Source organism: Copadichromis virginalis, linkage group LG19 (genome assembly GCF_057382275.1).
Source record: "Copadichromis virginalis isolate Kocher_CV1m ecotype Utaka linkage group LG19, C_Virginalis_male_GT1.1, whole genome shotgun sequence".
Taxonomy (NCBI): Eukaryota; Metazoa; Chordata; class Actinopteri; order Cichliformes; family Cichlidae; genus Copadichromis; species Copadichromis virginalis.
Genome location: NC_140636.1, coordinates 13,614,718 through 13,631,137, shown reverse-complemented (window position 1 = coordinate 13,631,137; position 16,420 = coordinate 13,614,718). Strand labels below are relative to the sequence as shown.

The 16,420-nt window shown below is 48.4% G+C and overlaps 2 protein-coding genes across 4 annotated transcripts in view; one reads left to right on the top strand and one right to left on the bottom strand.

The window, feature by feature from the left end:
* eipr1 (EARP complex and GARP complex interacting protein 1) overlaps positions 1 to 236 on the bottom strand; it is a 49,945-nt gene extending 49,709 nt beyond the window's left edge. For both annotated transcript variants that reach the window (XM_085441701.1, XM_085441702.1), the window contains exon 1: positions 51 to 236. In XM_085441701.1, coding sequence (XP_085297827.1) covers positions 51 to 92 — 42 coding nt within the window. In that variant the 5' untranslated portion in view covers positions 93 to 236. The remainder of the gene's footprint in view (positions 1 to 50) is intronic.
* An 88-nt stretch (positions 237 to 324) lies between these two features.
* trappc12 (trafficking protein particle complex subunit 12) overlaps positions 325 to 16,420 on the top strand; it is a 29,293-nt gene continuing 13,197 nt past the window's right edge. The window contains exons 1-3 of one of the 2 annotated variants that reach the window (XM_085441698.1): positions 325 to 388; positions 1,811 to 3,076; positions 3,194 to 3,310. In XM_085441698.1, coding sequence (XP_085297824.1) covers positions 1,820 to 3,076; positions 3,194 to 3,310 — 1,374 coding nt within the window. In that variant the 5' untranslated portion in view covers positions 325 to 388; positions 1,811 to 1,819. Of the gene's footprint in view, positions 389 to 703; positions 766 to 1,810; positions 3,077 to 3,193; positions 3,311 to 16,420 lie in introns of those variants that run through there. The other variant, XM_085441699.1, reaches the window with a different exon arrangement.

Below are 16,420 nucleotides of genomic sequence, written 5' to 3'. Positions count from 1 at the left end.
TGACAGACAGCTCGACGGGAATGAATGGAGCCGCAGTGAAGCAGCAGCACCTGAAACTCGAGCCCGTAAATGACGGGAGCGTCGTCCTCCATTTGCGCTGCGTCCTCTGCGCGGTTTGATTCTTTTAATGAAAGGCTTCGCTCAGAAAGCGCCTCTGCGCTCCTTTCTGCTCCAAACACAACACAGCGCCTCACTTCCGCGATTTAAAACTGAAACGTACGGATAGCATGCGCAACGACGGCCGTGTGACGACACTTACGCTTTAAAAACAACGTAGAAGAAGATCCGGAATAGCAACCATGAAACGTGTCCTCTCTGACGCACCGTACTAGTAGCTGTACTGTGTGACGCATGCGTGTTACAGGCGCGTCTGTCAGGTTGCAGTACGGTAAGTAAACAGTCCGTCCTGCTTCTCTTCCTGGTCTTTTATGCGTTTGCGGCTGTTTGTGCGGTGATGTTAGCGGCAGCGGAGCAGCTGAAGACGCTCTGCGCTGTTTTAAAACACTGTTAGCGGCATTTGACGGTTAGCGGCTCGGCTGGCTAACCTGAGCTAGTTGGCTAAAGTAGCACTAGCATGACAGACAGACCCAATAACCGGTTTTACCGACTTGGTAATCCGAGTACCGGCTCCTGTGTAATCGTGAATAAAAGGCCGAGCAGCTCTGGTGCTGCAGCTCAGTGCTGACAGAGACGGAGAGACCATACTGTGTTTACAGTTACAGGAAGCGACGAGACTACAGGAAGTGGGATTCATGCTGATTTAAGGTATCTGACATTCAAAATAAACCACACCAGAGGCTTCCTGGAGGCTGTTTAAAGAGCTGACGGGCAGAAACCAAGCTGTGCTGGCCCAGAGGTCACTGCAACCACACGTTTAACCACGGTTTAATCGAGGTAGCCTCAAACACCCTCAGAGGTTACAGATCCTACAGTCAAAATATCAGGACGCAGTAACTACTTTTAAATAAACACCTGCGGTGATCGGTCTGTGTCATCACTGTGGGCGAGCTTTGGCCCGCTCTTCTTTCAGTCGTTGAGGTTTGCAGCATTCGTTCATGCACAGCTCTTTGAGCAGCACTTTGGTCTCGTTTGTTCCAGAGGTCTTGTGTTTTGTTCAGATGCAGCTTTTTCTGGTTCCCTGAGCATCGCAGGGTCTGACCTCGGGGTGAATTTGCTGGGCCGTCCACTCCTGAGACGATTGTGTCATTGCGTGAACGCATCTTAGTGCTCCAGACCTCCAAACTTCTCGTTTCACAGAGGTGCTCACCCTGATGATGATCAGTTAATAAATGCATTTGATTAGCAATGTTTCCCTGCGTCTCATCCTCTTAATTCCTGTGGAAGCGGTGAGGGTGGAATTTTTTTCCCGCCGTTGGCACGCCTGCTTTGTAGTCCCAGCTCTCACTTTATTCTTTAAACATCTTTGAAAGTTTAAAGTTGTCCCAAAAATTTGGAGTCTTAATGACTGAATCTCTTTTGTTGTCTTTTACACCGTTTTGACAGTCAAACTTTCTGAAAGTTTAGTTTTACAGTTCACGTTACACCAACAGTGAGACGATGTCACCAACCCTAAAAACATCTTTCTACTTGTTTCCAGCTTGTAGTTTTCCTCTACAGGCATAAATTACACATCATAACTGGACATTTTTGTCCTCTTTCACCTGATGTTTCTGTCCCGTGACGCAGAGACCTGTAATAAAATTTGAAAACAATAAAGAATGACAGGAAATGAGTGTTCCTGCTTCACAGGAACGCCACACAACAATGAGAGGAATTGTTGGTTCATGTGTTTGTGTGTTTCTGTGTGCAGAGCAGTGAGATGGACAGCGGGGAAGCTCACGCCCAGCGGCCGGTCTCCTTGGACATCGCCGTAGAGGATGTAAACCAGGAAGTCTCGGCTCCGGCCCCTCCTGAGGCGACCACAGGTCAGACTCCGCCCACAGACGGTGGTCTGCCCCAGGAGGACAGCATCGATCTAGGTCGGGACTTTGCCACACCACAGGAGGACAGCAGCGCCACGCCCTCAGAGAGCCTCATGGACAAGCTCAACGACCAGATGATGGAGAGCGTCATGATTTCTGATTCGCCCAATAACAGCGAGGAGGATGACGTGGTGCCTATCGATTCCCTCCTGGATGGAGGCGAGGAGGAGGAGGAGGAGAACGCGGTGGAGGGAAACCAAGAGGAGCAGAGCGAGATCGGACAGAATACGACTGAGATTAAAGTTTTGGTGGAGGAGCAGGAGGACGGAGGCTCGCAGGAAAAACCAGAGGAAGTGGCGACCAGCGCCGTTTCCCCGGGTGACGTGAAGAGTCTGTCTGACAGTCGCAGCGAGGAAGCGGCGCCGGAGATCACCAGAGCGACCAAACCAAAGGACGAGCCTGTCCCCGTGTGCACCATATTCAGCCAGGGCACCCAGCCCAAGTCTTTAGTGCCCGACGGCTTCCAGCCCACCCTCATCAAGTCGCCCAGCTTCAGCATGGGCGGCGGCGAAGACACCGTGACGCCCAGTAAGATGGCGGGGGCGCTTGTGTGCCAGCCCAGCCCGAGCCTCAGCAAGTTCTTCACAGATAACGGACAGACCAACCCGGCGTCCGACTTCTTCGACTCCTTTACCGCCCCCTCCTCCTTCATCTCCGTGTCCAACCCCAATGCTGAGATCCCTCCAGGCTCCGCCGAAGCACCCGACCACAAGCTCTCATCCACCTCCTCCTCTATCTCTACCCCCGGAGGGATCCTGGACTCTGGCGCTCCCACACCGAGCTCAGCGTTCGCCCCTGCTGAACCATCCCCCAAGCTCCAGCCACCCACACCTCAAACAGCCTCGGCTCCAGGCTCCGCCCCCACCTCAGCTCCAGCTGTCCCACCACAGCCCTTCAACCAGCTGTTTTCAGGCAGCGACGACGCGTTTGCGACGGCGCTGAGCCTGAACGAGGCAGACAGGCGCCACGATGCCTGGCTGCCGTGCGAGGAGACCAGGAAGGTGCTAATCTCCGTAGCAACGCAGCAGTACGGCCCCGCCTACTTGGAGAGCAGCAGACTGACCATGCCAGGACTCAAGTTTGACAACCTGCAGGTAGGAACTCTGATCCCTCAGCAGTAAACCCGCCCATGCTCGTGTTCAGGTGACTGCGAGGACGTTTCTGTCCTGTTGCTTTCGGATGATGTTGAATTTCTGTGTTTTTAAAAACAGGGCGACGCCGTCAAGGACCTAATGCTTCGTTTTCTGGGAGAGGCGGCGGCCGCGAAGCGTCAGGTCCTCACAGCCAACTTCGTGGATCAGTCCTTCAACGGCCTCAAACAGCTGATTGTGAGTCCTTTTAGTTTGTGAGCGGAGCATCGCTCGGCGTGAAACGGGACGTTTACGTGTGGGTGGAGCTGACGTTCTCCTCCACCTGCGCGGTGTCGTCTTCAACTCTGCACTAACCTGAGAAATTGTCACAGTTAATCTGCTGATTTCGTTGCTCTGATTTGTGCTGATTCTTTTCATTGTACACAAAGTTAATAGTTTCCTGTTTGAAACGGTGAAAAAGGTCGGCACCATCAGGTTGGAGGAGTGGGTGGAGCAGCAAATCATTTTGCTTGAAGTCATACACGTGGCAGACTTTCACGTTTTTATTTTTAGCATTTTTAAACACGTTATTAACTAAAACCAAGGAGTGCGGCTGAGTTTAGGAAAAGATCCTGATGAAGTCTTTGTTGTCTTGGTTTCCACGGTGACGTGCTAAGTGATTACTCGTGTCCATGAAGAGTTTTACACTTTGGCTCCACCCAAAGAGAGTCACCCACACGGTGATCACAGACTCAGGTGGGCCACTCGTGTTTACCTGCCTGATCACATGTGTGTATCTGCACACACGGGTCCATGAACACCGCACAGCGCAGAGGCACATCATAGAAATCTCAGAGAGCAGGAAGGTGACGTCTCCTGGGTCAGGTGACACTGGAGAGGATGATTTGAGGAGCTGGAGATGGTTTTACTTTTGTTGTTGTGCATAATTTGAACAGTGTTTTAAGTTAAATTCATGGAGTTGTTTGAAAGCGTATCTGCAGCTCTGATTGTAACCAGAAGAGCTCAGGCAGCTTTTGCAGATGGTCTAGAAACAGGTCACTCTGCATTTGTAATTCTTGCACCAGGCTCCTCGGCGGCAGCTGGAAGGCTCTGAGAGCTCGTGCTGTCCTGCAGGAGCTTTCTGGAGGTAAATGAGTAAAGCGGCGCTCGGCGTCCCGCGGCGGCTGCAGCCTGTCTGACCTCCTGACAGTCGGTGTTTCTGCTGAAGCCGCTGGCTGCTTTCGGTCTCAGCTGACTGAAAACAGTGAATCATTCGCCTCCTTTCTCTTCATATCCTGTTTCTTCTCCTGCCAAGCATAAAAATGCGCGTGTGTGTCTTTGTGACCACGCAGTCTCACCTCATTCCCTCCGCTGCTGCCATCCATCTCTCGTCTACCTCTGCAGCCCTCGTGCATTCCCTCCATCATCATTTCTGACCCACAAACGACCCTGAGAGACGCTTGTTATTTAAAACATATGCACAGCAGCAGCAGTGATGGAGAGAGGTGGAGTGGAGAGATGGAGAGGTGGAGATCCACTCTGCTCACAAGTTCTCTCTCTTCCTGCTGTGCCCATGTATTATGCATAGGACTGCTGTGCATATTTCAAGGGCCTTCTGGACTTGGTGTACACACACACACACACACACACACACACACACACACACACACACACACACACACACACTCAATATGGTGCTTTCAGCCTGCAGTCAGCTGCACTATATGGCGTAGGTGAGTGTGTGAGGATCATACGCCGTCTGCTGATTGGTGTGGGTGGCTCCCCGGAGCAGGAGAGATGGCGAGGCAGGAAGGTGACGCGGGCTCGCCGATGAATGACGAGCAGAGAGAGCGAGCATCAAAGCAGGCTTCGCCTGGACTCACAACTTTTACCCACAGAGCCCATTAAAGATGGATGCAGCCGCCCTGATGTCACAGGTGGCCTTCGTTTTCCTGGAGGTCGCTGCTCGCGCTCACCTCCTGCTGTGTTTGGACGTTAGATTATTGCAGGCGAGCTGATAACAATGTCTGTAAAACAACAACCTTGTTTATTGAACAGTTATATCATTATGTGAAAGACTGAAAGGTCCAAAGCTGCTCCTGCACATGGAGCGCTCTGGGATCCCTGTGACTCCTCCTCCTGGCTGTTCTGATCGGACCCCATTGGCTGAGACCTGGAGCTCACCAGACCTGGGTCCAGGTCGGGGCCCTGCGGTCCCTGTTCTGGGTTGGAAGTTGTCATCCTCATACGAGGTTTTCACACACATGTAAATAACGTATATAATCCACAGAAAGAGCATAAAAGTGTGGATGAGGCAAGCTGTACAAAGCTTGTATATGAAGCAGTCCATTTACCGTCTACATAAGACTAGAAACGTTGGTGAAAGAATGGCTTGCCTAGTGAATTCCAGCGTGGTATCGTAATAGGATGTCACCTGTGCTCAGAGGTCACCGACTTTCTGGAGAGTCAATCGCTGCAGACCTCAAAGCTCATGTGACCTTCAGATGAGCTCAAGAACAGTGCGCAGAGAGCTTCATGAAACAAGTTTCCATCTAAGACTACTGCATTTGGAAATAAGTGTAGCTCAGCGTGCACCGTTATTGAATATACAACAACAGTATTTCTGTATGACCTGTTAATGTGTGGTTTCGTGCCGTTTGCTCGGAGTAAAGGCCTTTAGAGCGACAACCTCCACCTTTCATTGGGGCGGTTCGCAGTTCAGTCGGCACCTGGAAGCTCAGAGCTGAAAGAGGGCAGAGCGCCCAGTCTGACCCGGGCTGCTCGACAGTGATGCGGACGCTGTACTGCTCTGTTGTGCAGAAGGCAAAGCTGCTGGTCGATCCGTGACCACAAGCCGTGGGCAGAGACCAAAAAACAAGCTCCAGGATAGACGCAGCAGAAATGAGCTGAACGATGTCTGAGCTCCGAGTTGACCGAGTCTGAGGAGGTGTGTCCTGTGCATGGCTGCAGAGATCTCTGTGTTTTTGCAGGAGATGCCGGTGAAGTTTTGTTGTTCTCAGAAGAGCTTGAGCAACACTGGATGTGTCAGAAGTCATGCAGTGGTGTCCTCAGTGGAGCTGCGTGACACAGAAGAGCTTCAGATCTTCTCTTTGCTGAATGTGCAGATGCTGTGACACGTCTCACTCTTATATCCTTCTCCTCCACATCAGCACGTCTCGGTGCCACAGACCTGGAAATCCCACATAACGTGATACTTGAGCGCCTCTTTTTTTCTCGGAGTTCAAAGGTCAGTGCGAGCTACAAGGCGGCTTTCTTTCCTTCTGCTGCCGCCTCAGATTCGGCGTCTTGCTTTTGTTCTGTGAGGCAGATGATTTCCAACACAGACTTGAACCCGCGGCCTCCGGCTGAAGGACGACATCTCTGCTCGCTGCATCCTGCTTAATAAGGAGCTTGTGTGGCGTTGCTGACATAATAATGGAGCACTGAGTCACTCCGGCTGATGAATGGATCCGACACCATCTGCCTCCTCCATCTACGACCATCTACTCGCATTCAGATGATTTACTTACCAATAAATTATGAAATTTTCAAACTTCCAAGATCAAACAAACTCGTAGATCAAAGCTGTCGTAGGCGATGTAGCTCGCTGAGCTGGGAGGGGAGGTTAAGATTCAGAAAACGAGAGGATGTGAACGCACGCAGGCGCACACGCACACACACGCACAGTTAGGGAAGTGCAAATGTCAGAAAGCTTTAGGCCATTAAAAGTGCAGCCTGCTGAAGAGTGATGCCTTTAAAGACAGCTGATCAGTCACGTAGAAACAGAGGATGGATGGATCGTGTGTGTGAAGCCTTTTGCTCGGCTGACACTCGTCGCTGAGCTTTATCCTGTCGTGCGGCGTCCTGTGTGATGCAGAGGCCGCTATGAGCTGGCAGAATGAGTCATGCTGCAGATCCAGAGTGTGACTTCACCCACTGCCACTGTTCATGCACACACACATGTGCAGCGAGGACACAAACACACACTGAACACACTCACCGGAGGGCCGAGAGTCTGCACTTCCTCTCTCTCTGACTCTTGGCGTCGGCCTCTCTGCCCTCAGCTGATGAATGAGGACATCGGAGCTGCTGTCACACACCACTGTGCTGTTATTCAGTAGTCTGATTACAGTTACTACTCTTCAGTTAGCTGCACAGCGGGGAATCGAAAAGTAAAAATAATTAGACATTCTTTTTTCCCTGAACACATCTGATTTCTGTTCGTGTGGAGGAGAAACGACAGCAGGTCGCTTTGGAGAGGAGACTTTATTTAAATTTTTATAAAACATAAAAAGAGCATCGCAGTAAAGATCACGCAAAAATACTTCAGCTTCTGGTGCGAGGGGAAAAAAATTCAGGATGTGCACCACTAGCTGACTAATCGTCGCTGTTGTCGCTCGTCGGTACCAGAATAAGGAGTCGTTTAATCTTATCTTAAAATCTTAAAATTTTAATGGATGACCAACGACGGTGAAGTGTTACGCAGCCTCCTGCCACCAGATGGAGCAGCGTCGTTGCGACGGCGCTTCATGTGTTTGGGAACATTATTACAATCAGATCGCAGATACGCGAGAGCAGCGGAAATGAGGTGGACGAGCTCTGCCGTGCGATACGGCGAGGAGTTAAGTTATGGAGGCGGCCAGGGAAGATCCGCTGCTCCTCCACATGGAAAGGAGACTGTCGCTACCCGATCTGTACTGGAAACCCGATCGGTACCCCGCATGCGTGAAAGGTGTCTACTTCCGGTCGAAGCGTTTTACGATACTTACGGGTCAGAGTATCTGTTAAGATGTTAAGAATAATAAGTATCTCCTAAAATGTTTCCAATAATGAAACATTTCAATATAATGTAGACAAAAACGAAAAAAAAAGATCTTTACGGATCAGGACTCCCCGATCCTTACTGCGCATGTGCAAAGTCGGACCGTACATATCGGCTGTATCCCAATTCAGGGTCTGCAGCCTTAAAGTACGCAGCCTCAACGGTCCTCAAGGGCCGCGTACTCAAAGACCGCTAAGGCCGGAAGTGCGAGGCTTGTGAAATGGGACGGTCTAGCCTCCGTTGCGCTGCCCAGGTTGCCTAGCAACCATGATACTAACAGCTGGAAACTTTTCAGCTTTGTTTGACAGAAATGAAGGAGAAAATCTTTTGTTCATTTGTTTGTTTCTACATGAGCTTTGATCATTCTCTGTAAGATTCAGCTCAGCTATTGAACGGCGTATATTTTAAAGTAAAGGCTTTAAAACCAAGTTCGTACAAACGTCACTAATGTCACATAACTTTGCCGACATGTAGCCAACCGTAATGTTTTAATGTTCTTCGTTATTAAACATTTGCACATAAATAAGTGACATAATATTCAGTACTTAAAGTTTACTCTTCGGGCGCCCCTCATCCGCCGTTTTTTTTCGGCAAAATTATCCACACCCACCGCCGCGCTATGCATTCTGGGATATGTTGGGCCACGAAGTCTACACCGCCACGTCGTTAAAATTCAGGGAAATGAAGGACGCATTTCAGGGCTGTCACTACCCGATCCGTACCGGAAACCCGATCCGTACCCCGCATGCGCAAATCTTACGTCACTTCCTCTCTTTGCCAACATTGCGACATTCAATATATTTGAATGATACGGTTAGCGCCCAGTTAGCTCCTAGCATTTCTCAGCAGCTCTGCCTCCTTTTCGACTGCCCGGGACATTTAAACAATGGATAATCCGTATACAAAGAAATTCATGCTTTTCTCCTCAACAGAGAGCGTCCCCCGATTGAACAACAGCGCCGTAAAATAAGAAGAATGGCGCCAAATTACAGACTTATTAATATTGACTTAGCAATGTGTCACGTGAAGATTCATCAGCCAGATTAAGTGTTTACTGACAATTGACAGTGACAGCGGACATCATCATCACTATTCCAACAATCCTCTCCACACAGACAAGCATAAACACACTCGACTATCACTAAATCAAATTTAACACACGTTTGTAATGACGATAATTCAGTTTATAATAGGGTTTATTCGCTCGGTCAGCAGGTGGCGGTATCCTGGTACACTGGGGAGTAAACTGCCATTAAACGAACAGAAGAAGAAGAAAACCCCTGCACATGCGCGGTACGGATCGGGTAGACCCGATTTGTACGGTCCGACTTTGCACATGCGCAGTAAGGATCGGGAGTCCCGATCTGTCACTATCTTTTTATTTTTTTGTTTTTGTCTACATTATATTGAAATACTTCATTATTGGAAACATTTTAAGATATACTTATTATTCTTAACATCTTAACAGATACTCTGACCTGTAACTATCATAAAACGCTTCGACCGGAAGTAGACACCTTTCGCGCATGCGGGGTACCGATCGGGTTTCCGGTACGGATCGGGTAGTGACAAGGGCCGCATTTCGAGCAGCCTTTGAATTGGGACAGCCTTCGTCGCGTCGCTGTGACGTAATCGGCCTTAAAATGGTAAATGGACTGATTCTTATATAGCGCTTTTCTACTCTCCCGGAGTACTCAAAGCGCTCTATATAACATGCCTCATTCACCCATTCACACCCACTCGTACAAGCACTTCTATACACAAGTGCAAACTAACCTGCATTCACACGCATTCACACTCCGATGAACAGAGGGCAATTTGGGGTTAGTATCTTGCCCAAGGATACTTGACACGCAGACTGGGGAAGCCAAGGATCGAACCACCGACCTTCCGATCAGTAGCTGATCTGCTCTACCACCTGAGCCACAGCCACCTCTTTAAGGCTGCAGACCCCGAATTGGGATACAGCCATCGGGCCTACCCGATCCGTACCGCGCATGTGCAGGGGTTTTCTTCTTCTTCTGTTCGTTTAATGGCAGTTTACTCCCCAGTGTACGAGAATACCGCCACCTGCTGACTGAGCGAATGAACCCTATTGTAAACTGAATTAGCGTCATTACAAACGTGTGTTAAATTTGATTTAGTGATAATCGAGTGTGTTTATGCTTGTCTGTGAGGAGAGGATTGTTTGAATAGTGATGATGATGTCCACTATCACTGTCAATTGTCAGTAAACACTTAATCTGGTTGATGAATCTTCACGTGACACATTACAAAGTCTGTATTCTTAACAAACTTTATAAAGACGCAGCTTTTACTTTGAAGCTGAACGTTCTTTGTTTCCAGTTTGCATTTATATTTATACAGCAGCACAACTGTAACAACTGTTACAAGAACTGTTACTGTTACAACAGTAACAGTTCTTCTAACATAAAGGCCCTACAGTAATACTGAGACACCCCAACCATCACATGACCCCTGAACTTGGCGACAGTGAGAAGAAAAAACTCCCTTTAACAGGAAGACGCCGCTGGCAGAATCGGCTATCTGATTGGTTGGGGGTGAGGCAAGGAAGCTGGGACAGAGTGGACGACTGTTCTGTGAGTAATTGGCGAGTTTTTCAGACAGGTTTGCGTCTTCCATGCAGACTACAGGTTACCATGGCAATCTGAGGTTTACCATGGCTGAGGGTTCGGTGCAGCACCCTCCCCGTGACCAACGCCAGGTGATGTCCAGGCTGACCTAGACAACGTCACACGAGTGCTTTTCATGTTGCGTCCGATCAGCGGCGGTTGTAATAACCTGGTGTCGTCCTCCATGTTGGCAGCCCTGTGAGCTAGGCTGCACTTTCACAACAGGTGTGAGCGTACGGCTGCAGCTACATAAACACAGCAAGGTGAAAACAACTGGCAGGAAGGCTTAAACGTGCCCTTCAGCACCGCAGAAGCTGACGGTGCATTACTGCGAGCTCGGCGGCGCGGAGGTGTAATGACGGAGGAAATGACAGCTACGTAGAAAGGTTACGATAATGACAAGTAAAGGTTAGAGCAATGATATCAAAGCCGGCTGCAGCTGCCGGGTCGCTGCAGTGATTATAGGGGTGTGTCTGTCTGACCCGCCAAGGTAGGTTTAACACACACACACAGACACACACGGGCACACGCACGCTGGCCGTGGGCCCAGGCAGCTGCACAGTGAGGGAGGGGAGCGAGGTTAGAGTCTCCGGTGGGAAGCACGGAGGGAAGGAAGTAGGAGACAGAGATGAAGGAGATGGGGGAGGGGCGGGGGCGGCGATGCTAATGAGGGAGACGGATGAGGAGCAGCCCGGGGTGGTGCTGAGCTGGAGTCTAACTCTCTGCTGACCACAGCGGGGACGAGAGAGGAGACGGAGGTCACCGTGAAGAAGAGGAGAGCCAGCCGAGCTGAGCTCATAGATTATCCAGCCTCAGCCCTTCATCACCTCTGCAGAGGAGACAGAGCCGTGCGCTAGGCCGACTCTCACCTGTAAACCGCACTGTTTGCTCAGCTTAGTCGGTAACGTGTTGCCAAAGTTACATCAAAGTGCAGCCAGGTTTGCAGTCAATCAGAAGCATCGAAATTTGGCCGGTCACCTGTTCAGGGTCGTGTTCTCGTGCTGTTTTCAGAGCAACTCTTCTTTTTAGGTCTTTGATTTAGAGATTCAGCTGCTTCAGATACTCAGCATCCATCTTTGTGTTTAAACACTAATACAGTATTTTACTAACACTACTGGTGGGTGTACGTCCGTCTGTCGGGTAGGGCTGTCACAATTACGTCGACTATCAAAATTGTCGACGACAAATTTAATAGTCGACGCGTCATTTGAAGCTTTGTAAGATCCTGAAAGACGCAGGAATAAGTAGTAGGATTTAAGAGTGTAATAACGGACTGCAACAGAAGGTGGCAGCACTGCATGTACAAGGATGCCAGCTGCCGTTAAACCCCAAAGAAGAAGAAGCTGTATCCGGTATCATTGCTGTGTCCAAATTCAGGCCGCATCCTTCGGAGGCCGCATTTGAAGGCCGATTACGTTACAGGGACGTGAGGAAGGCTGTCCAAATTCGAAGACTTCTCTAAATGCAGCCGACAAATGCATCCTACTTTCCCCAGATTTAGCACGGCTCAGCCAATTCCAGTTTCCAACAATGGCAGCAGTTTTAATATTACTCTTATTATTCTTTCTGGGTCACAAAATAAACGTTTAACATATTTTCAGGCGAGAATGTAGCTGTGTAAACCTCAAATATCTGCTCAGTTTATCAAGACACCACATATTTTCAAAGCGCTTTTCGGAGACGTCTGTTACCCACTAGCTTGATAGCTAGCCGGGGGAAAGGCTCACTAGAGCCGGCGAGAGCAGCGGACTCCCGGCTTCAAACCCACCGCCGTCTTTCACTACTCAGGTTAAACATATATGAGTCACTTACAGTGTTGGGACTAACGCGTTATTAAGTAACGCGTTACAGTAACTCCGTTATTATTGTGGTAACGAGCACGGTAACTAGTTATTATGCCAAAATCAGGAACGCGTTACTCGTTACTGGGATTTAGGCTCGTTATTCGTTAGTTCGTGTGGTGGCTATCGCGGAGCTTCCACAGATTCAATAACATTAGCAAGTGGTGGAGGCCAGCAGGTGGATGAGAGAAAGGGGACGCAGGAGGAGGAGAGACCCGAGGCGGCCGCCGGTCCAAGTGTGAACTGAACTTCAGGTAAGAAGTTATAACCTGCAGTCCAGCTGAGTCAGATATAAACCAAGTTTAGGTGGAGTTTATTTTCGTTGTGCTGACTTTTTTGTACTGCGTGCTAGCTAGCATGACGGGGTTTCTATACAGCTGGGTGGGTGCTGTGATGTTAATGATGTTGAACTTTATTTTGTTCATACGGTTAATTATTAGAGTTGCCAACCGTTCCCTAAAAAACAGAATCGTCTGGTATTCAGAGAAAATATTACGCGTTTCGTGTTGAGGTGAAAAGGAACACAGTTTGTCCCGGACTTCAGCTACAATGAAAAAGACAAAGCTGGAGTTATTCTGTCTTTGCTGCACAGCTGCCTCTTCTCTCATTCTCTCCCCCTCCCTCTCCTGTTGCTACTTCAATCATGAAACTGATCAATGATCAGCTGATCGGCTTTTCTCTCTTGTTTGTTTATCACTTTGCGCCAGAAAGAGGAAACCAGCGGATGTCGCGGTAAACAACAGCAGCACGTTTGATCAGCTGTTGTTAGAATTTATTTAATATTAATTTCTAGTATCAGCTGATGTTTGCTGGAGCCACAGCTGTAAACCTGCTGGTCATGATGTCGGTTTGGATATGTGGTGAGAGGGAAACATGAAGATGAAACCAGGAGATGTCCTTACTGAATCATCAGAGCTGTGATGGAGAAACAGGTTTACCTTTTAGGTGACATGAATGAGTTGAAGTTATGAACTGTTTCTGAGAGACAAATAACCCCAGGATCCTTTTCTATGTAGCTGACAGCTGGTAACTGTGCAGGGGCGGGTCTAGCAAAGTGTTGCCAGGGGTCCATGTAGGGCATTAACAGGGAAAGGGGAGCACAAGGAAATACTTTCTTATTCTCATTTAAAATGTCTCGCTTTTAATAAATAATTATCTGAGTCTTACAACAAACGATTGATAGATTGATGCATATACAGTATACCATCAAGACAGTGTACATCACTGTCACAACAGTGTTTATGTTCATTCAAAGGCTTTATGATTTTTTCCTATAATCAAGTTCCTAGTCAAAATGCCCGGGACGATTTTTTTTGTCCCAGTCCAGCTCTGTATGCAGCTCATCTGCAGTCTGGTGTTGCCTACATCTTCCTATTCAGAAGGCAGAATTTCCGAGTTCTGAGTACAATCAAAGCACCACGACTGCAGTTTTTGTGTTGGATGTAAAAAGCGAACATGACACATCAACGACGGTCCAGGCGTGGGATTTCTCTCGTGGAAAATATGCACATTATCTTTTCCTTTGGTAGGTGGCACAGTGCACTTGTGGCAAATAAGCAAGCTAGAAGACTGGCAATCTGGCTGGGTATCCAGTTAGCAACACATTAACAAGAGAAGTCTGAGTAAAACCAAAGTTACTTTCCCTAGTAACTAGTTACTTTGAAAGTAACGAGTAACTTGAAGTAACTGAGTTACTTTTGGTGGAAGTAACTAGTAATGTAACTAAGTTACTAATTTAAAGTAACTTACCCAACACTGGTCACTTAGATAACTTAAAAATGTTATTGTTTGGCTTTTTTAGTATTTTATTTGTTCCTGAGTAAATCGGTTTGGCTGAGATTAAAGTTGTAGTTTTTACACAGCTGAATAAACGTCAAGCAGACAGCTGATTATCAGAAGTGTGAGATGCTCGAGAATTTACTCCGGTGTCCCGTTATATTTTAGATAGCAAGGAGTTTATTAAACTTCACCGAAACAATCTGCAAATTTCATTAAAATTTAATAAACTATCATCTTGTCTTTATTTTTAGTTAGCACAGACCTTAAACACTTAAAGCTGTAAGCTAATGATAGCTATATAAGAGCAGATGCTGCTGGTGCAATAAGCTGTACGTTTTATGTCCAATGGATGATGATTTGATTAGTCGACTATCAAAATAATCGTTTGTGGCGGCGCTACTGTCGGTCTGTGCAGCCTCTCAGGTGTCCTCATGCTCCCTGCAGCGACGCTGAGCCAGGCCAAGTGCAAAACTAGTGAAAAACAGAAAAGATGAGGAGGGAAAGTTTCCAGTGTCCTTCACCTGTGAAACATTCCTGTTTTGTGGTCGTCTCACTGTGTCCGCCTGTGGTTCATGTCATTAACACCAAAGCCCCCCTCTGCTACTGCACTGACCACATCAACACGGCAGAGGTTTAACGATGCTGGGAGTCTTTCCTGCTCAGTCAGTGCAGCTCCTGGAAGCAAAAACGATGTCAGTACCTCCCTTAGCTTTAGTAGAAGTCCTCTCGTCTCCCTTTGCTGGTTCTCCTCCAGTGTATCAGAACAGCAGGAGACGGGTTGGTGACTCCATCCCATAATGTCTGAAATCCCAGTTCAGGTGTTTTCCTCCTGTTCTTCTCTCTGTCACGCCTCAGGATGTTCCAACACAGGTATGTCTCACCCTGTGAGGTGAAATAGATCATTAAGCTCGATAATGCAAAATACACAGAATAGAAATGTTTTATAAATGTAGTAAAGCAGTGACGTTCAGCATGGCAGGGCGGTGGGAGGGATTTAAACATGACTGGCCCGTTACATCGCGTGTCTGAGAGTTTCAATATCTGCTGCTCGCTGTGTTTAAAGCTTTGCTCCGACTTCCTCTGCCACCTCCATCAATGATTTGGGATTGGCACTACAGGGCCACCGTAGGGAGGACTGTGATGGCGCTGTGCAGTCAGTAAAGAGAAGCCGGAGGTTTCTTCCTGTTAAAAGGGAGTTTTTCCTTCCCACTGTCCCCAAAGTGCTTGTTCAGAGGGGCTCGTTTGATTGTTGGCATTTCTGTATTAATGTAACCTTACGTTTAAAGTCGGGTCTGTGTGTTGTTTAGTTTTCTGTGCCCGGCTGTGAGACTCAGTCCATGAGCAGCTTTGCTAAAGTGTGACGTGCTCACAGCTTACACCTGCACTGCTGGCATGCACGTCGCTGCGAGCTACAGAAAGACATCAGTGTTTCCAGTATTCAGGTTGATTTTCATCTATGAAGACTGTGTGTGGAAGATTAATGATGCTTTGCCAGCCATGAGGCCTGTCAGGTCGTCAGCGGCGCTCTGGGGTGGCCGTGTGCTGTCCGTCGCTGCTTGTGCCTCAGACCTGATGCAGAGCTCTCTGATGCTCCTGCAGCATCGCCGGGGTAACAACTAAACCTTCAAACGCCGTCCGGCAGCGCGTTTGTCCATCAGTGGCTGATTTGACCCACAGGAGCGTCTCCGGGAGTGTCGGGCTGCATCCCGCCGCGTCTCTGTGAAGAGACAAAATGGCTGCTGCGTGAAGTTGAGTAACCAAACTCGACGTCCTTCAGCTCGAGGGCGGAAAGCGTCCCCTGGTTCGAGTGTCTGCAGACCAGCTACACAGGCATCAAAGCACCTTTTTCTCTTTTAGCATATCACGAATGTTTTTTTATTTCCCACCCCCTCTGTGTAATCCGACATGCAGGGGCTTAATTGAAGCAGTGCTGCAGCTGCGTTAAGCAAAGCCGGTGCGAGGAAGCCTTTTTATGTCTGCCTCGCCTGGAGGCTTCTGGGTCTTGCGAGAGAACGAGTGGGCGTTCGTTTGTTCATCAGGCTTTGTTATGCCGGATTTTTTAAAACTCACTAAAGGATGGGCGCAGTGAACTTCCGATCTTCAACGCAATTAAGGAGCCTCACCCCTTTTAAACTCGCGACGAGACTAATTATGAGTGTGTGTGAGGGGAGTGTGAGTAAGTGGGAGTTTGGGTGAGGCGTTGTAATGCTGCTGAAGTCAGAATCATTCATAATTAGAGTTAATAAAAGTGTTTTCATGTTATATTTGAAGCCACGATGTGCAGAGATGGCCT